The 17211-nt window shown below is 45.9% G+C and overlaps 1 protein-coding gene and 1 long non-coding RNA gene across 4 annotated transcripts in view; one reads left to right on the top strand and one right to left on the bottom strand.

Annotated features, from left to right (window-relative positions):
- SLC2A9 (solute carrier family 2 member 9) overlaps nt 1-17211 on the bottom strand; it is a 205612-nt gene that overhangs the window by 139883 nt on the left and 48518 nt on the right. For both annotated transcript variants that reach the window (XM_077878366.1, XM_077878360.1), the window contains one exon: nt 5321-5445. In XM_077878366.1, the coding sequence (XP_077734492.1) occupies nt 5321-5445 (125 nt within the window). The remainder of the gene's footprint in view (nt 1-5320; nt 5446-17211) is intronic.
- On the top strand, nt 1127-12309 carry LOC144301392 (uncharacterized). Of its 2 annotated transcripts, none has more exons than XR_013368218.1 (2): nt 1127-1192; nt 11924-12309. It is a non-coding gene; the product is annotated as an uncharacterized LOC144301392 (long non-coding RNA). The 2 variants fall into 2 exon arrangements; XR_013368219.1 differs by lacking the exon at nt 1127-1192 and adding an exon at nt 8719-8811.

Raw genomic sequence — 17211 nt, 5'->3', positions numbered from 1 at the left:
ATCCATGTTTTAGTGAAATCTAATATAAATTAGTACTTTTAGTATTTCCTGGACAATGCAAAGAATTTAATACACACCAACTTCTCTTATTGCCTTCCTGATTCACATGCTATTTTAATTGCATATTTTAATTTTTTTCTTTTCACACACACATAATATACATAGACACAGACACTCAGACACACATACACACACGGATACACATACATATACATACAGACTCAGACACACACACAGAGACACACCCCTATATAGTACCTGAACATTGTCAGGTAGCTTTGTTGCTATCTGTACTGTACTTGTGAGGAAATGGAAGCTCAGAGGGGTAAAGAAATCTGTCTAAGGTCACCCAGCTGGTAAGCAGCAGGGCTGAGGCCAGAATCCACCCTTCTGAACACCTCACATGCTCTTTGTCAGGTTAAAATTGGACTCATATCAGTAATGATAAATATTATTAGTGTTTTTGCTAGTTTCCTACTGCAACTGTAACAAACTGCCACAAACTTAGTGATGTAAAACAACATAAACTCATTATCACACAGTTCTGGGGGTCCAAAGTCTAAAATGGGAGTTGGGCTAAAATCAAGGTGACAGCAGGCCTGTGATCCTTCTGGAGGCTCTAGGGGAAAGTCTGCTTCCTCACCATTCCCAGCTTCCAGAGACACCTACACCCCCTGGCTCATGGTCCCTCCCTGCCTCTGTATCACTACAGCCTCCACTCTTACCCTCATGTCTCCTTTCTCTGGCTCTGACTCCTCCTTCCTCTTTCACCTATCAGGGCCCCTGTGATTTTATGGGACTCACCTGGATAATCCAGGATAAACTCGCCACCTAAGGTCCTTAACTTAATCATATCTACAAAGTCCCTTTGCCATGTAAGCTAGTTCCAGGGGTGAGGATGTGAATGAGCATCTTTGGGGCATTAGACAGGATTATGATAAATAATAAATAATATGCTTATAAGAGCAGCCCACACCCTTGCTGGGAGCCCGTGCTGGGACATAACTGGCGGGGAGGTCCTCGGGTATGGTACACATGAGCTGACCCCACCAGAGAGAGGGCTGGTGTTTCTGCCCTATACTCTTACTTCACAATCACCTATTCTGTGATGTTTAATGAGTGAGCAATACAGCTGTGTGTGGCATGTGAGGTGCAGAAGCTTTAAGAGAATATTCAAGATAGTAGCTCCAAGGTGAGTACAAAAAGGAGCCAAGACAGATTTTTAGAGCTGGTAGCGACCTCAGCTAGTAGAGTCCAATCCTCCTTGCTTTCTAGATGACATTACCAGCCCAGAGAGGTGAAATGGTGGTCCCACAGTCACCTGTCAAGTCACTGGTAGAACCAGAATTTAAAGTCACATCCTTGACCCCGATTTCATGTTCTTTCCACGTCAGATGCTTCTCTAAATGCTCCTGCTCAAATCTGTACACTGAGACCAACTAATTCAGTAGATGAGCTTGTCCACGGGAGAGCTCCTAGTGCAGTGGACATGGACTTGCACCTGGGGAGTGTGTGGTCCTGGGAGGGCTTGGCAGGAACCTATCCAATGCAACCTTCCACAAACACAAAACACCTCTGTACTCTTCTACTTTGACTTTATAATCTGCATGGATTTTTTTTGTCTCTCACACCATGCTGCATCAAGTTGTTTCAATGTAAAAGTGTGTTTATCTGTTTGCCAAGATTTTTAGAGGAAGGACATTTGGGGAAGGTGTCCTGCGTTTCTACTATGGTCCCAAATACTGTCCACAAACCTGGCTTGAGCAGCATAGCCTTCCGAAAATCCTCCAGACTTATTATTTGGCTTTCAATTATTTATTACAAGCAGGACAGCCAGTTCATCTCCTGGCCAGCAATTTTCCCTTCTTTCTGACCAATGGCCTTACTTTAAATGCCTGAAAGTCCCTGTCTCTGCTTTGAGATGGTTTTATGAGAATTAGTGACACAAAGCCTGCATGTCTTGGTCTACCTCCAATAGGCTAGGTTCCAGAAGTCAGAGGAGTCAGGTTTTTTCTCCTCTCCTTGTTTTTACCCTTTTTTTCTCTGTTTTTGAAAAACTTATCAGAAAAGGTCCTAACAGACATCTGACTTGAATATGGGGCTTTATAAAAATGGCACCTCTCTTCAATTCCAGCTTATTTTTAACAAAGGAAACTCAGAGAGAAACGTTCTGTGTAGTAAGTGTCGCCTTCCCCCAGAATAGGTGGAGAGACAAAACAACTGGAAAGAGGCTAATGGATAGAATCTAAACCTGCCCAAAAGGGAGGCCCTCAGGAGCCTCTGGTGGGCATCTCCCCCAGCCTTTGTTCTAAGCAGACAGGGCCTCTGAAACCAGACATTTCCGTCCACACCCAGGATCTGTACCTTATCAGCTGAGAATAAAAATAATAGCACCAATTATGGCAATGATCCCATCACCATTCCCGGCATTGGGGGAAGGCACTGTAGGCCTGGAATGTACGAAGTGCTTGACACATGCCTCCCATCAGTTAATTGTTGCATACCCCACCAGAGAGGCCTTCTGATTAAGCAAGCCCCTTTGCCAAGTCAGGGAAAGAGGCTAAGACAGCGAGACAGAATGCTGCTGTGTGGCCCCACGGGTTCACACCCCTGGAGTCTGCATCCCTGGGGCTTAGGTTCCTCTGACATCAATGATGCCCCTGGTCATGGATGGGACTTGGCTTGGCCAGTGGGACACTGACAAATGTGCCATGAGCAGTGACTCAGCAAGTGCTTGCCTGTGAAGTCTCGCTCCCATTAGCACTCTGCAGCACTCTGAGAATCCCCCTACCACAGGCCGAGAGATCACGGGGAGCAGAGATGAGCTGGCCCTGCTGGGATCCTCTGAGACCAACCCAGTGGCCAACAACCAAACAAGTGAGTGAGATCATCTGCAGTATCCCCACTGCTAACTGCTCTGCAGCCCACCACAGCAGAGAGCAGTGGAGCTGGCTCACGTTAGAACTACCCCACCAGGGACAGCTAGTGGCTCAGTGGTTGGGCGTCTGCCTTTGGCTTGGGGAGTAACCCCAGAGTTCTGGGATCGAGTTCCGTATCGGGCTCCTTGCATGGGGCCTGCTTCTCCTGTCTCTGCCTGTCTCTGCCTCTCTCTGTGTTTCTCATGAATAAGTAAATAAAATCCTTAAAAAAAAAAAAAAGTACTGTCCCACCAGCTCACAGAACTATAAGCTCAACATAAAGGTTATTGCTTTAAGCCATTATGTTTCAGGTGCTTTTTTTTTTAATGTAGCAAAATCTAACTGATACAAAGTAATGAAATTAAGCCAGGTGAGTGGGAAAACCCAGTCAGTGTAGAATGTACAGCCCTCAACCTTAACCACTTTACTGTCCCATGTTTCTAAGCCTCAGTGTCCTTGACGCAAAATGACAAAATAACAGTCCTTCAGCATTAGCAGGAGATCAGAGCAGAGGAAACCACCAACATGACTGGTTAATTATAAAACACCACCTAAACTCCAAGCATTAGGGAGACAGAACATGGAAGACTCCTAACTCTGGGAAACGAACTAGCGGTGGTGGAAGGGGAGGTGGGCGGGGGGTGGGGGTGACTGGGTGACGGGCACTGAGGGGGGCACTTGACGGGATGAGCACTGGGTGTTATGCTATATGTTGGCAAATTGAACACCAATAAAAAATAAATTTATTAAAAAGAAAACTCCAAGCATTATTCTTACAAATTAACATTTCTATAGCTAACTCCTTCCTACTTGAATACTGAGACAGAGGAATAATTTTACCCCGGGTCTGGTTATAACTAATCTGGAAATGCTTCCTGCCATCCAAGCAGGTAAGGGGCAGGAAGTCTTTTCCCCTGCCTTCCTCAGGCACTCACTCTCCTGCTCACCTCTCCCTGATGTACACTTGTTGTGCAGCTCACTGCCGAAGCCTGGTGCCCACTCTCATTGTGCAAGAATCAGCAAGGAAGGGAATTAGCCTTTAATGGGCTCACAGGTTCCAACTGCATTTGGCAGATTTTATATATATATATATATCACCATGTCAACCTTATGACAGCACTTCAAAGTAGGTATTGTTATTTCCATTTTACAAATGGGGAAACCAAGGCCCAAAGCCATTAAGCAACTTGTCAGAAGTCAGTCACTGGCAAGCAGCAGAGCTCAGACACAAAGGTAGGGATTTCTAATCCAAAAGCTTTCATTCTTTCCACAAATGCCTACAGGTAATACCTTACAGACTTGTGGTATTTAGAAAGAAAGCAAGGTCGGTTGGTTGGTTGGCTGATTTTAGCAATGTATTTTGAGGTTCCTGCTCTCTCACACCCCACAGCCAGCAACCGGCTGCACCTCGCTGCCATCTTGCCCTGCCATGGCTATCTCCCCTGGACAGTTGGCTCCCTGATTTCACTCCTGCCCTCCTCTACATTCTTCTCTACACAGAAGCAGGAGGAATCCTATTGAAACACAAAACCAACTCATGTCACATTCCTCTCAAACCTCCTCTGGCTTTCCATTGCCCTCAGCACAAATCCTACAAGGCCCTACGTGATATGACCGGCCCCTCTTTAACCTCATCTGCAAACACTCTCTCCCAGCTCACCAAGCTCCAGCCATGATTTAATGTACCAACCATGACTCCCACCTCAGGGCCAATACACTCTTCTCTTGGCCAAAATCCCAAGCCCCCTGATACTCACTTGGTTCTCACTGTTGGTTCATTCCAGTCTTTGCTCATATGTTTCCTCCACTGAGCAGTCCTCCCTGACTGGCCTATCTAAAATAGTCCACACTATCCCCCTGTCCTGCTTCATTTTTCTCCTAGGACTTGCCCCCACCTACCTTATGTATCTAGTTATATATCTGTCCATGCACTGGAATGTAAGCTGCAGGGGTAGGGACTGGGGGATTTCATTCACCACTGTGTCCCTAACATGGAGAAGAATGCCAGGCACAGCAGATGCTTCAAAAATGAATGCTCAGTGAATATATGAAAGAATAAATAAGCCAGAAGCCCAAACAGGAAATAAAACCCTCATTAAAAACTCCCTGGGAACCACAGATGACCTTGGAATATGAATTTTATAGTGAAGATGACAAAGCAAAAGTTATGGAACTGACTTGGGTCTTTCCCACTCAGTGTTTCTCAATTAATATGATAGAGCCCCATGAGTGGACCATCTAATGGGACTGGCCTCTTTTATGCAGACTTTTTTGCATCTTTAGTCCCTGGTAACTCCATACTAGAGGAAGCCCAGTCATGTGACAGCTCTGAACTCCACTCAAATTCAAAACACCCCTGAGTAATGTGTTGCCACCCCTGTCCAGCCATGGTGAAGGCTCACCTCCATCCACGCCCATGATGAAGCGTCCCACAATGAGCATTTCGAAGGCTCCTGCCTGGAGAGAACAGGCCATCAGCAATGCAGCAGAAATCGCAAACCCATTGTTGACCAGCAGAGTGTACTTCCTAGAAAAAAAAAATGGGTGGTTTGATGAGGAGGCCCACCATGAGGATGTCAACCCACTCGTCCCAGGAGCAGGGATAAGGCCCTTCAGAATGATCAGCAGAGCCAGACTCAGGCACAGTGGGAAGAGCACTGGCCTAAGGGTCAGGAACAGGGGCCAGAGCCCCAGGGGCCCCTACTGCCACCTTTGGCTGTGTGACCCTGAGCAAGGCACTTCCTCCCTCTGGGTTCACCACTGGGGCTGATTAGATCACCTTCAAAGGTGCTGTCATGACCAATAAATTCCCTGATGCACTACTGTATATTATCAATTCCTTATTGCCTGCCTGCCTTCCTGCTTTCCTTCCTTCCTTCCTTCCTTCCTTCCTTCCTTCCTTCCTTCCTTCCTCCCTCCCTCCTTCCCTCCCTTCCTTCTCTGCAGTTCATGTAACAATGCTTCTTATAAATGATGACCTCTTCAATTTGATGAACTACAGCACTATCTGTGATGTTGAACTAATCCCCTTGAACACGGTCAGCCAAATTCCTATGGCAATAATACTATTAGCTGCTCTGTGCCAGGATTACTATCACTATTCTGTGAACATATCCCCAAAATGTCATAGTTGAGAAGTGTGACCTGTTTGGGGGTCTGGAGACCTGGGTCCCTGCACCAGTTGTAGCTTTTATGAGCTAGGTGACTGTACTTGATTGTGTTTTACTTTCCTTATTTACAAAACAATAGTAATAGCTCACATTTACTGAACTCTTGCTATGTGATAAACCCTGTTCTAAGCACTTTACATGAGTAGCTCATTTGCTGCTCAAAATGATCCTATGAGGTAGGTACTTTATTTATCTCTATTTTATAGATAAGCTAACCAGAATATAGACAAATTGGAAATTTATTTTGTTATACAGCTAGTGAGTCAAGAAGCTGGAGAAAAACATCATAGCTTCTCCACAGGATATTTTTCCCCTAATAATTCAACGAGTTCATAAATATTGAATTATTTTCTAAATTAAAAAAAACCTAGGGACTTAAAAGGGACTTTGTCATTACCTTTAGGAGTTAGAGCCCTTAAATTCCAGGCCAGGGCTCTTCACACTAGTTTTTACATATCTCAAACTTTCCATTAAACTTTTCCCCCTTCCTACATCTTCTTGGAGAATCCCAAAGCTAACGACTTTCACAGCTCAGTGATGATGGTACAAGGACTGCTCACTGCAACATCTTCTATGTTGGTGAACAACTTTCAATGGTGAACAACTGTAAACAACCCAAGTGTCCTTTAGCAAAGGACTATTTAAATAAATTATGATACATCTATATGAAGGCACATTATGCACACAGTAAACCACAAGTGGCTTTCTATATTCTGATATGGGAAGATCAAGATATATTGTTAGATGAAAAGAGCAAGGTACAGGACTTTATGTAGAATATGCAACAATTTGTGCAATAAAGAAGTGTGTGTGTGTGTGTGTGTGTGTGCACGCACACATGTATGCATGCATGCAAAGACAGACACAAACTTTGAAAGAGATACACAAAAAAGTGGCATCACAGATTGCCTCTAGGAAGGAGATCTGACTGAAGAGAGTTGCAATGGAAACTTTCTACTTTACAATCATTTCATCCTTCTGAAAGTTATACCATACAAATGTATTAATTATTCAAAATATAAATACAATATCACTGTCAAAAAATTAATTTAAATAGATGTCAAGATGAGGGGAAAATTATGATTTAGCCAAGACTTAAAATAGAAATTCCAATCTAGGCTGACCTCCCTTATTTTGATGCAGAAGGTCACAGAGTCAGGCTTCAATAAGATGAACCTAAAGGTACTAATTTCTGTTATTAGTGAGACCTCAAAGCATAGTGCGAATATCCTGGTGCCCCACATCTGTGCACTGTTCACAGCCCTTCCCTTCAGTCTTCTGAGGAACTGACATGTCAGCAGTAAGAAGAGAGCAGGGTGGTGGCGGGCAGACCTGCACTCTCACAGCAAGAGCTTTCACCAGCGTATCCACTTAGCCAATATTTAGTGAGTGCTAGACAATGGCTTTACCATCGGGAGGAAGTCATCTCTGTCCTCATCCTCACGGGGTTTTAAATCTAGTGAGGAACACAGAAAAATAAACTGTCACACAGAAGTCACTTAGAAGTAAAGAGGGGCACCTGGGAGGCTCAATTGGTGAAGCATCTGCCTTCAGCTCCGGTCATGATCCCAGGGTCCTCGGATGGAGTCCTGCATCAGGCTCCCTACCCAGTGGGGAGTCTGGATCTCCCTCTCCCTCTGATTCTCCCTTGCCCCCGCTGGTTCTCTCTCATTCTCTCTCTCTCTCTCTCTCTCTCTCAAATAAATAAAAATTTTAAAAAGGAGTAAAGATACTGAGGCTGAGAGTGTGTAAGTGGGACCTGTGCCTCTCAATTGCCTGTCTATCCAGGGAATCCTTTCTCTGCTCTCCTGTCTCAAAGGGAACTACATTTCCCAGACTCCCTTGCTTCCCAGCTCTCTGGTAGGATTGGCCAATGAGAGGCCGCTGTTAGTCTCCCCTGGGGAAAAGAGGCTGGGTACCTCCCTCCTGTCTCCCTGCTTCCACTGCAGCAGGTACATCTGCTCTGTGGCCCCAGCCTTCTCTGTGGTGTCAGCAACCTGCCCCCCTCCACCAAGTGCGCCTGGCTCATGGGCCCCAGGAGTGCTGCCCCTGCCTTTTGGCCTTCCATCTCAGGTATGGTAGTAGCTTGCCTGTGAAAAAGTGATTTCTCACAAGCCAAAATGTTCTCCCTGTAGCTCCTCTCTGGCCCCAGTTCTACTCCTTGAGACCTCACAGCACAAATCCCTGTGGGTGTAGGGTCCAGTGTAAGTCAAGTTTGTGAAGAGGTTGTTGAGAGAGGGGAGGCAAGAGAAGAATGTTGAGGCCAGACTCAGAAGGTTCTTGGATATTGAGCAAAACAATAGGTTTCATAACCCACAGACAAAGAGAAATAAAGGACTTGATCAGAAATTACACCTTGACTCCTATGCCCCTGCTCCAGATAAATTGGACCTTTGATGCTAGAAAGATAATCGTGATATTGGTAGCAATAATGCTGGCATTGGTTGGTGATTCTCAAGGCTGGCTGCTCATCAGATCCACTAACAGCGCATAAGAAGAGAGACTCTTGGGTCCATTCCTAGAGAATCTCAATCCTTGATGCAGACTCAGCAAGAGACCTTTAGAAGAGTCAAGGAAGAGCATGGCTTTTACATAAATTATCTCATTTCATCTTTTACACCTGTATCCTGCAGCATTTGTGAACTGGACAATTCACAGAGGATGAGGTGGAGGTGTTACAAGGTGGGGGTTCCCCGGCAAGTGGCTAAAACTGCCCCAAAAAGGTAAGAGCCACTGGCTATCCACTACCAGAGAGAATCCACTCCTCTACTCCATCATTCCCATATGACCACAGCTACTGTGTCTTGGCCCTCTTCCCTCTGCAGCCACTGTCCCTGTCTCAGCTTCCTTTTAGAGTGAAACTCCTTAAAGAATATGGTCTGCTCACCTCCCCTTCTTTCCTTGTCCCACTCTGATTAGATCATTGCTAGCACTCCACGGAGACTGCCTTTGTGAAGATCATCAGGAACATACACTCTGACACACACAACTGACAACGCTGTCTCCCCCAGTACAGCCTCTCAGCAGCATCTGATATGGTTGACTGTGCACTCTTTCTGGAAACAGAATCTTCTTGGGACATCTGGGATCCTGTCCTCTCCTGTTTTCTCCCCAGTCTTGAGGCTGGTTTGTCCTCCTCTCTCTCTACACTCTCCGCCTTGAGTGATCTCACCTAGTCCTGTTACCTTAATTGATAACAATTCCCAAATATATCTCTGGCCATGACTCATCTCAACCCAGACTTACATGTCCAACTGCCTCCTAGACATTTCCACTTGCATGTCCAGCAGGCATCTCCAGCCATGCATATTTAAAATGGAACTCTTGAGCTCCCACTGCTAACCACCCCCAACAAATGAATCCAAACCCCTCTTTCCTCAGTCTTCCCCATCTGAGTAAATAAAGCCTCCACTCTCTAGTGGCTTAGACCAACAATCTGGGAATAAAATAATACTTACATCTCTTATTTTCCTTCCAACCTACGTGCAATCCATCACTGAGTCATACCTACACAGCTTCCAAAATAAATCTCAGAGCAACACACTTCTTGCATTTCCAATCCACAGTGCCGCAGTGGTGCAGACCAGCATCTCATGCTCTGACAACTGCAAGAGACTTGGGTGGCTCCTGTGCTGCTGTATAATTCATGGTCCACAGAAGAGCCTTTCAAAGCAAACACTGACATACTTCCCCTTAACTGAAAAACCTTCTGGTGACTTCCCACTACACTGAGGATAAACTCCTCACTGAGGCCTATGAAACCTTGCATGAAATGGCCTTTGTCACACCATCTGATACTTGTGTCTTCATGCTCATGAGCCTTCCCACCATCTCTTGGGAGTGCCTCATGACCCATGTCCTGGGAGCCCCTCTATTCATTGTATGAGTGTCAGCTCACTCAAGTGATTCGAATGCCACCTCTGACACTATCTGTTGTGGCTACTCCCTCCAAGTGCAGGGCCCATCCCCCATTACCCTACCCCCTTTCTATTTTTCTTTATAGCCCCAACAACACAGGATATTAGCCCACATTTATTTGTGTTTATGTTGGCATGCACTCTACGAGAGTATAAGCTCCATGTATGCAAAGATTTTGTCTTGTCACTGTAGCCCCAGCCACTAAACCAGTTCCTGGCACATACAGGTGCCCCATATCTCTGTTGTGTAAATGAAGGAGTACATTCTAGGAGGCAAGTCATGTTAAGCCAGGCTTCCTCCTTGTTGTCCCAGCTCTGTCCTGTTCTCAGTCTTCCTTTACCTTCTAGGTCTGCTGGCAGGAAAAATGTTCTCCTGAATCCACCTCCAGTACTGTTCCCACTTGGACAGCCCAGCTACATGCTAACTCAACAACTTCAGGCAGATTTCTTACATTTTTTGAGCCTTGGTTTCCATACCTGTAAAATGGACATAACAATGTCTACCTTGTAAGGCTCCTCTAAGAATCAGATTATTTATGAAAAATGCTGAGGATGGCACCTAGAACTTATTTGGAGCCTCAATAAACTAAAAAAGAAATAAAATAAAATTCATGGTGATAGCTAACAGACACCGGGTACTTGATATATGCCAGGCACTATTTTAAGTGCTTTATACTCACTGGACACTATGAATAAGGTAATCTTGCTACCCATTTCCCACGTAAAGGAAACGTTTACATACTCTTAAATGGGAGATTTAACATCACTGGAGCCCTGAAACTAAGCTATCCACAATGGTGGCTGCCATATTTACTCACAACCATTCATTCTTTCAATAATCATTCATTCATTCTACATTCTAATAATCTACATTCATTCACTCAACACACATTTGGGTGTGGACTGAGTGCTGAACACCATCCTAGGGTCTGGCATATAGCTGTGACAATGGCCAAGTCCCTGCTCTTATGTTCTTCTCAATAAACAAGTAAAAATAAAACATATGTAGCATGTCAGATGGTGAAAAATGCTGTAGAGAAAACTAATGCAGGGAATGGGTGGAAGTTTATGCAGGGAGACATCTGGGAAGGTGACATCTAAGCACAGACTTGAAGAAGGAATGTAGATGAGCCATATGAATATCAGGGAGCAGCAATCTTGGCAGGGAGGTACAAGAGTCAGATGCGGGCTATTTTCAGGTGTGCCAGTGAGGCCAGCAGAGCTGGTGGCAGAGGAGAGGAGAGCAAGTAGTAGAAGGAAGGTGGAGAGACTGGCAGGAGAGCTCATGAGGGTCTTGTATGAGGTACCATGACAACCTGGGTTCCCACCTGGAAAGAGATGGGCAGCCCCTGGAAGATTCTAAGGAGAGGGATGGGATGGGCCTGAGTGAAATCTTATATTAACAAGATCATGCAGTCTTCTATGTTGACCATGGGCTGTAGAAGTAAATGTGGATACGGGAGACCAGCTGGGAAGCTTTGGCAATGGATCATGCAAGTACTGATAGTGATAAGGACCAGGATGGTAGCAGTGGAGGTAGTGAGACATGGTCAAATCCTGGGGTGCTTTGAAGGCAGCTGCTGGAATTTACAGATGTATTGGACAGAAGTGGAGGGAAAGAGGAGTCAAGGATGCCACCAAGTGCTTTAGCCTGAGCTCTTGCACTGGACGTGATGGTCTGTTTTGTGTGATGTAGATAATATTAAAGTCACATTCTGGTCTGACTTGAAACATTTGCAAACAAGGCTGCACGCCCTCTAAGTGAGTTCATCCTATTAATATATTCCTTCCCAAAATAACCCCCAGCCTGACAGTGTCCCAGTGAGGATGGAAACCTTACTTGCAAATAATTTGCAAAGCTGACTCACTGGGGTTCAGACACAGAGATTTTAATGATTGTGTTTCCATTCCTCCCCAGAAATGAACACAGCAACAGAAACAAGGGAGACCAGGGCCGTGCCATTCCTGAGCTCAGAACTCCAGTGACCCCTGAGAACCCGACCTGGGACACCTGATGCATTGTCCTGAGCCTTGCTATAGGGCAAAATCTTCTGGTGCGGTCCAGGAGATCATCAGCTCTCAGCAGAAGGGGCCAAATACGATGAAGAGTGATCAGGTGATGAGGAGAATGGAGAGCTTGTCACCTGAGGAATGGCCAGCCAAGGGACTCAGCACGCTGAGCCCAGACCAGAGAAGGCTCAGGGAAGATGTGAGAGCTTCCACTGGGTCATGCTTAAGCTCCATGCACAGGACCAAATGGTGAAAGACGCAGGGAATACTATTTCAGTTTGGGTTTAAAAAGTACTTTTGTAAAGGCCTAGTGGAATGGGAAACCTCTGGATATAGGGCTGCCACCACCCACCCTTCCAACAATTCTTTAGGCTACTTGGCCTATAAACCAGGATCATACCTTGTTCCCCCAATCCTCACCCTCCTCATGTCCATCCATTCCTGCTTACCCGGCCAGAATTCCATGATCCATCATTTGAAACAGCCATACCCCCTCAACTCCTTGACCCACTGACCCACTTGCCCTCATTATATGGCAACCTCCAACCCTGCTTACATCCTGACCTACCTCACACATACACCACAGAGCATGTGGCTGGAGAACAATCCACAACTATGTTAACTGGTGTCAACTTTAAGTTCATGAACCCCAATCTCAAGTGGGCTTTTGGGACTCCTAGCAGCCATTCTGTGGTTCCCTGGTTCATTCAATCTCCTGCTCATCTATAGGACCATTTCACACATCTCTCTCCTCAAGTCCCCTTATCCTCCTTCTCAGTTGATGACCTCACTCTGTACTCCACTGAGAAAGTAGAAGCAATCTGGAGAGGATGTCATGTGTTCCCTCTACCTGGAATAACCTACCTGGTTCTGTACGCATATGCTGTTTGCCCTCATGTTCCTATGGACGTACTGTCCCTGCTCCACTCTGAGGCCCATCCACCCCCTCTCACCTGCACAAGAACATTGCTTCAGCAAGTTTCCTCTCTTGCTCCTGGCTACCAATTTTTCCCTCTCTGCTGGAACATCTCATTAACGTGCTGTAGCTGCCATCTTAGAAGGAAACTACACTCATCTATGCTCATTGTCTTGAGCTATTCTTCTCGCTTAAATCCACTCCAGAGGTTGTCTCTTCCACTGTGCCTTTGAAACAGCTCCTGTCAGGTAGCCAGAGATCTCCACGTTGCTAAACCCACCACCAGAGCTCAGACTTTATCTTCATTTCTCAGCAGCGTTGAACACAGGTGATCGCCATTCCTTCCTTCACATGCTTTCCAGCCCTCACTCAGGTAGGTCTGCTCCTACCAGCCTCCTTACCATCTTCCCAACCCTCTCAATGTTGGTTCCTGGCCTCAGCCCTTGAGCCTATTCCTTTGGCCTCTATACACTTCCTAGGTGATCTTGTTTTCTGGCTTCAAGTGTCACCTATGTACTATGACATCTAAACTTACATCCAAGTTCTTCACTCCCCTCTGAGTGCTAGACCTGTATAGCTAACTGCTTACTTCACATCGTCACTAGGAGGTCTGACAGACAATTCACAGTTAATATACCTAAAACTGAGTTCCTAATATTGCTCCTCTTTCCCCCCGCAAAAAACCCTATTCCTCTTAAAGTCTTCCCTACTTCAAAACAAAAGCAAAAGCAAAGACAAAACAAAACCCAAAAACCAAAACAGCAACAACAACACACCACAATCCTAGTAGTTTCTCGGGCCAAAAATGTTAGCATTATTTTTTATTTCTCTCCCTCACTCCCCACATATAATACAACAGTAAGGCTTGCTTTCTCTACTTCCAAAATATGTCCCAAACTCATAAAATTCTCACTACCTCTCACTATGCCTTGTTACAAACCTGGTGCAAATCAGGTCACCTTACCTGGATGATTGCAAGATGCTCCCAACCAGCCTCCCCAGATGCACTAACAGCAAGCCTTTCAAAGTGTAAGTCAGGCTAGTTCTTAAAACACTCCAGTAACTCCCCTCTTACTCAGAGAAAAGCCAAAGTCCCAACCCTGCCCTATAAGGCCCTCTGCATCTAATCTCTGTGATTTCTCTACCTCATCATCTATTCATTGACTTGGCCCCAGCCACACTGACATCCTGTCTTACCTCCAAAGAAGATGAGCCTGTTCATCCCCCAGGGCCTTTGCAGCAGCTGCTGCTCCCTCTGCCTGGAGAGCTGTTACCTTAGGGACTTTATTCACTTTGTTCACTCCTGAGTGCTTGGCATATAGCATGTGCTTGATAAATATTTGCTGGGAAAATAAATGCAAGAGTGAATGAAAGTATGTAAGCAAAAGAAAAGTGGCCACTTTGGGAAGTTATAGTAGAAAAACCCTCACATATCAAGAATTCCTCCATCTGTCCTTCCATCTATCCAACAACCCTTATTGCTTGCCTAGCATGTACAAGCCTCTGCACCACGTTCTAGGGCTCATGTATACACGTGGCTCTTGCATCAAGGAACTGCTCTTGCAGGGAAGAGACAGAAATATAATTAAGTGGTAACAGCACAAAATGCAAAGTGATGTGACAGAGGGAAACAGAAAGTCTTACGTGAGCCCAGTGAAGGCCAGTATTTGGTTCTAACAGATGTGCGGCGGGCAGTGTGGGGCAGGAGTGACTATTTATTGACTTTTAACTGTCATTTCTAGCTCATGCATCTGTAACCCCAAACAGGTCGTGCCCATAATCAGACAAACAGATGGTGCAGAAACAACTTGTACCAAAGTTGCTACGAGTTTAGGGTTGGTTGACTCTGTTTCAGATTTTGAAACTCTGCCTTCCTGAAGCCCATGTGTACCATGCCCAGTCTTTCTCCTTATAGTCTGCCTTGAACCCCAGGACGGGCTTCCTTCTCCCAGTCCTTGGCATGGCAAGGCTCACAGTGCTTGGCAAGGCTTCAAGGCTAGCAGAATGGAGGTGGAATATCAGGAATCCTGGTGGGTGCCTCTCTGTCCCTCAGCTCTCCCCCAACCCCCGCTTTGTCCATGTGGCTGCTCAAGGCTCCTGGTTGGCCCTTCTCCAAAAGGTGGTCCCCTCCTCCAGAGCAGCCTACAGCCAATGACTGGATAGTGGTGGGAGGAGAGTGTGCCCCAGATGGGACAGCTCCTGGGTATAATTCATGCTCCAGATGCCTGCGCAAAGCCAGCCTGGGTTTGAGAGCACAGCCTGGCTTGGCTCTCTTCCCCTTTTCTCTCTTCTGCTTCCATCACCTTCAAGGGAACTCCTGAAGAGCCCTCCCTCAACAAAACATGTGCATCCCAAGCTCCCTTGCAGGCTCTGCTTCTGGGGAACTTGCTTTCCTAAGATAATTCCAGCCTGAAAGAGATGGTTCAGGAACCAGTGTATATATTCTATTATGGACTGAATTATGTGCCAATTCCTCTATTGAAGCTCTAACCTCCAACATGACTGTATTTGGAGACTGGGCATTCAAGGAGGTAACTATGGTTAGGTGAGGTCATGAGGGTGGGGCCCTAATCCAACGGGATAGGAGTCCTTACAAGAAGAACAGATACCAGGCATGCTCCTGCCTAGGCAAAATGGTCGTGTGAGGACATAGTACAAAGAGAGCCACCTGCAAGCCAAAGAGAATGGACTCAGGAGCAACCAACCCCACTGCCATCTTGATCTTGGACTTGAAGCCTCCCCAACTGTGAGAGAAGAAATTTCTGTTGTTCAAGCCTAGTATGTGCTTGCCATGTGCATTTCAGACTCCTCCAGCAGGCACCTAGAGAGCTAATGTTCATTCCCACTTCTATAAAGCAAAGACACATTTTAAAATATTGAAGTAGAAAAAGAGGAGAAAAACACTTTTGAGAACCTGCTATTTGCCTGGCATGATGTTTAGGAGGCTGGTTGTTACTGCTTGTTCAATACCCATCATCCTTCTTCTGGTGGGAGTCCCTTGGATTTCCTCCAAGAAACACTCCTGCCCTTAACTCTGTGTGGGGGCTCATCATGGTCATGCCCCCACCCCACTGTGACTCCAGGAATGGGCACATAATACAGTAATTTTAAATTAAATTTAGAATGTTATTCACCAGGATTTCTCAATCTGGAATAGTTATATTTGGAGCCCAAAATTTCTTTGTGGTGAGGGCTGTCCTGTGCACTGCAGGGTGTTTAGCATCCTTCTTGGCCTCTACTAGATGCTGGTAGCACCTCTGAGCAGTGACAACCAGAAATACCTTCAGATACCGTCAAATGTCCCCTGAGGGCAAAATATTGCCCCTGGTTGAAAAACTCTGAGGATATGCAACCTCACACAAGTAAATGAGATTCAGGCCTGGAACTTTACTAGAACTACTGGAAGGAGAAGTCTATGCTGGGGACTCTGAGCAAAAACAGTGTCACCTTGAGCTGCTGGGGCCATCTTGCCTCCACCGGGGAGAGCGAGCCTGTGCAAGAAGCCAACACAGAGCAAGGCAGAGCTGAGAGACAGAGAAAACAGACAGGTGGATTCAGCTGAGTTATATTCCAGTTATGTGAGCCAATTAGTTCCCTCTGGGCCTGAGCCAGTTTAGTTTGGGTTCCTGTCACAGGCATGAGTGATGTGACACATTTTGTAAACAGTATTTTGTGCCATCCTCATATCCACTCCCTTAGGTGGGCTTACTTACCCAGATTTAAAACTGAAAGAGGCACCAGCTGCCTCTTCTTGTGCCTCTACTACCCATCCACCCATCTGCAGTTCTTCCAAAGGCCATGGTGACGTGCAGAATGGATTGTTCATGGCTAGGCAGCAGGCTCAGGCTCTGCTGTTTGTCACTGACACTCAGGTGCCAGTAACAGTGCCTGGCTCTCAGTCAATGTTCAAAAATATTTGCTGCATGGATGAACGTGGTTTTAAGGCTTGCTCAGGAATATGCCTGAGGATCTAATTTTAAAGCCCGAGGGAGTTTCCCTATGGATTTTGCATATTTGCTCTGCTCTGCTCTGCTCTAGAAGGAAAAACTAGATCCAATGATATGTGTAAGGAGGCCAATTTCAGAGAGACTGGAAGAACACATTCACAACCAGCTCTGTTGAGTGATGGGATGACACACCTCAGGAAGAGCTCATGAAGACGGGCACATGGATGACACTGGCACTAGCCAATGTAAGGTGGGCACTGACTCCATGTCAACCACTGAGATGAGCACTTTATATCCACCGTCTCATTTCATCTTCACAACAACCTTCTGACG

Source organism: Canis aureus, chromosome 2 (genome assembly GCF_053574225.1).
Source record: "Canis aureus isolate CA01 chromosome 2, VMU_Caureus_v.1.0, whole genome shotgun sequence".
Lineage (NCBI taxonomy): Eukaryota > Metazoa > Chordata > Mammalia > Carnivora > Canidae > Canis > Canis aureus.
The sequence above is the reverse complement of the archived record's forward strand: the minus strand, read 5'-3'. Positions and strand labels throughout refer to the sequence as shown.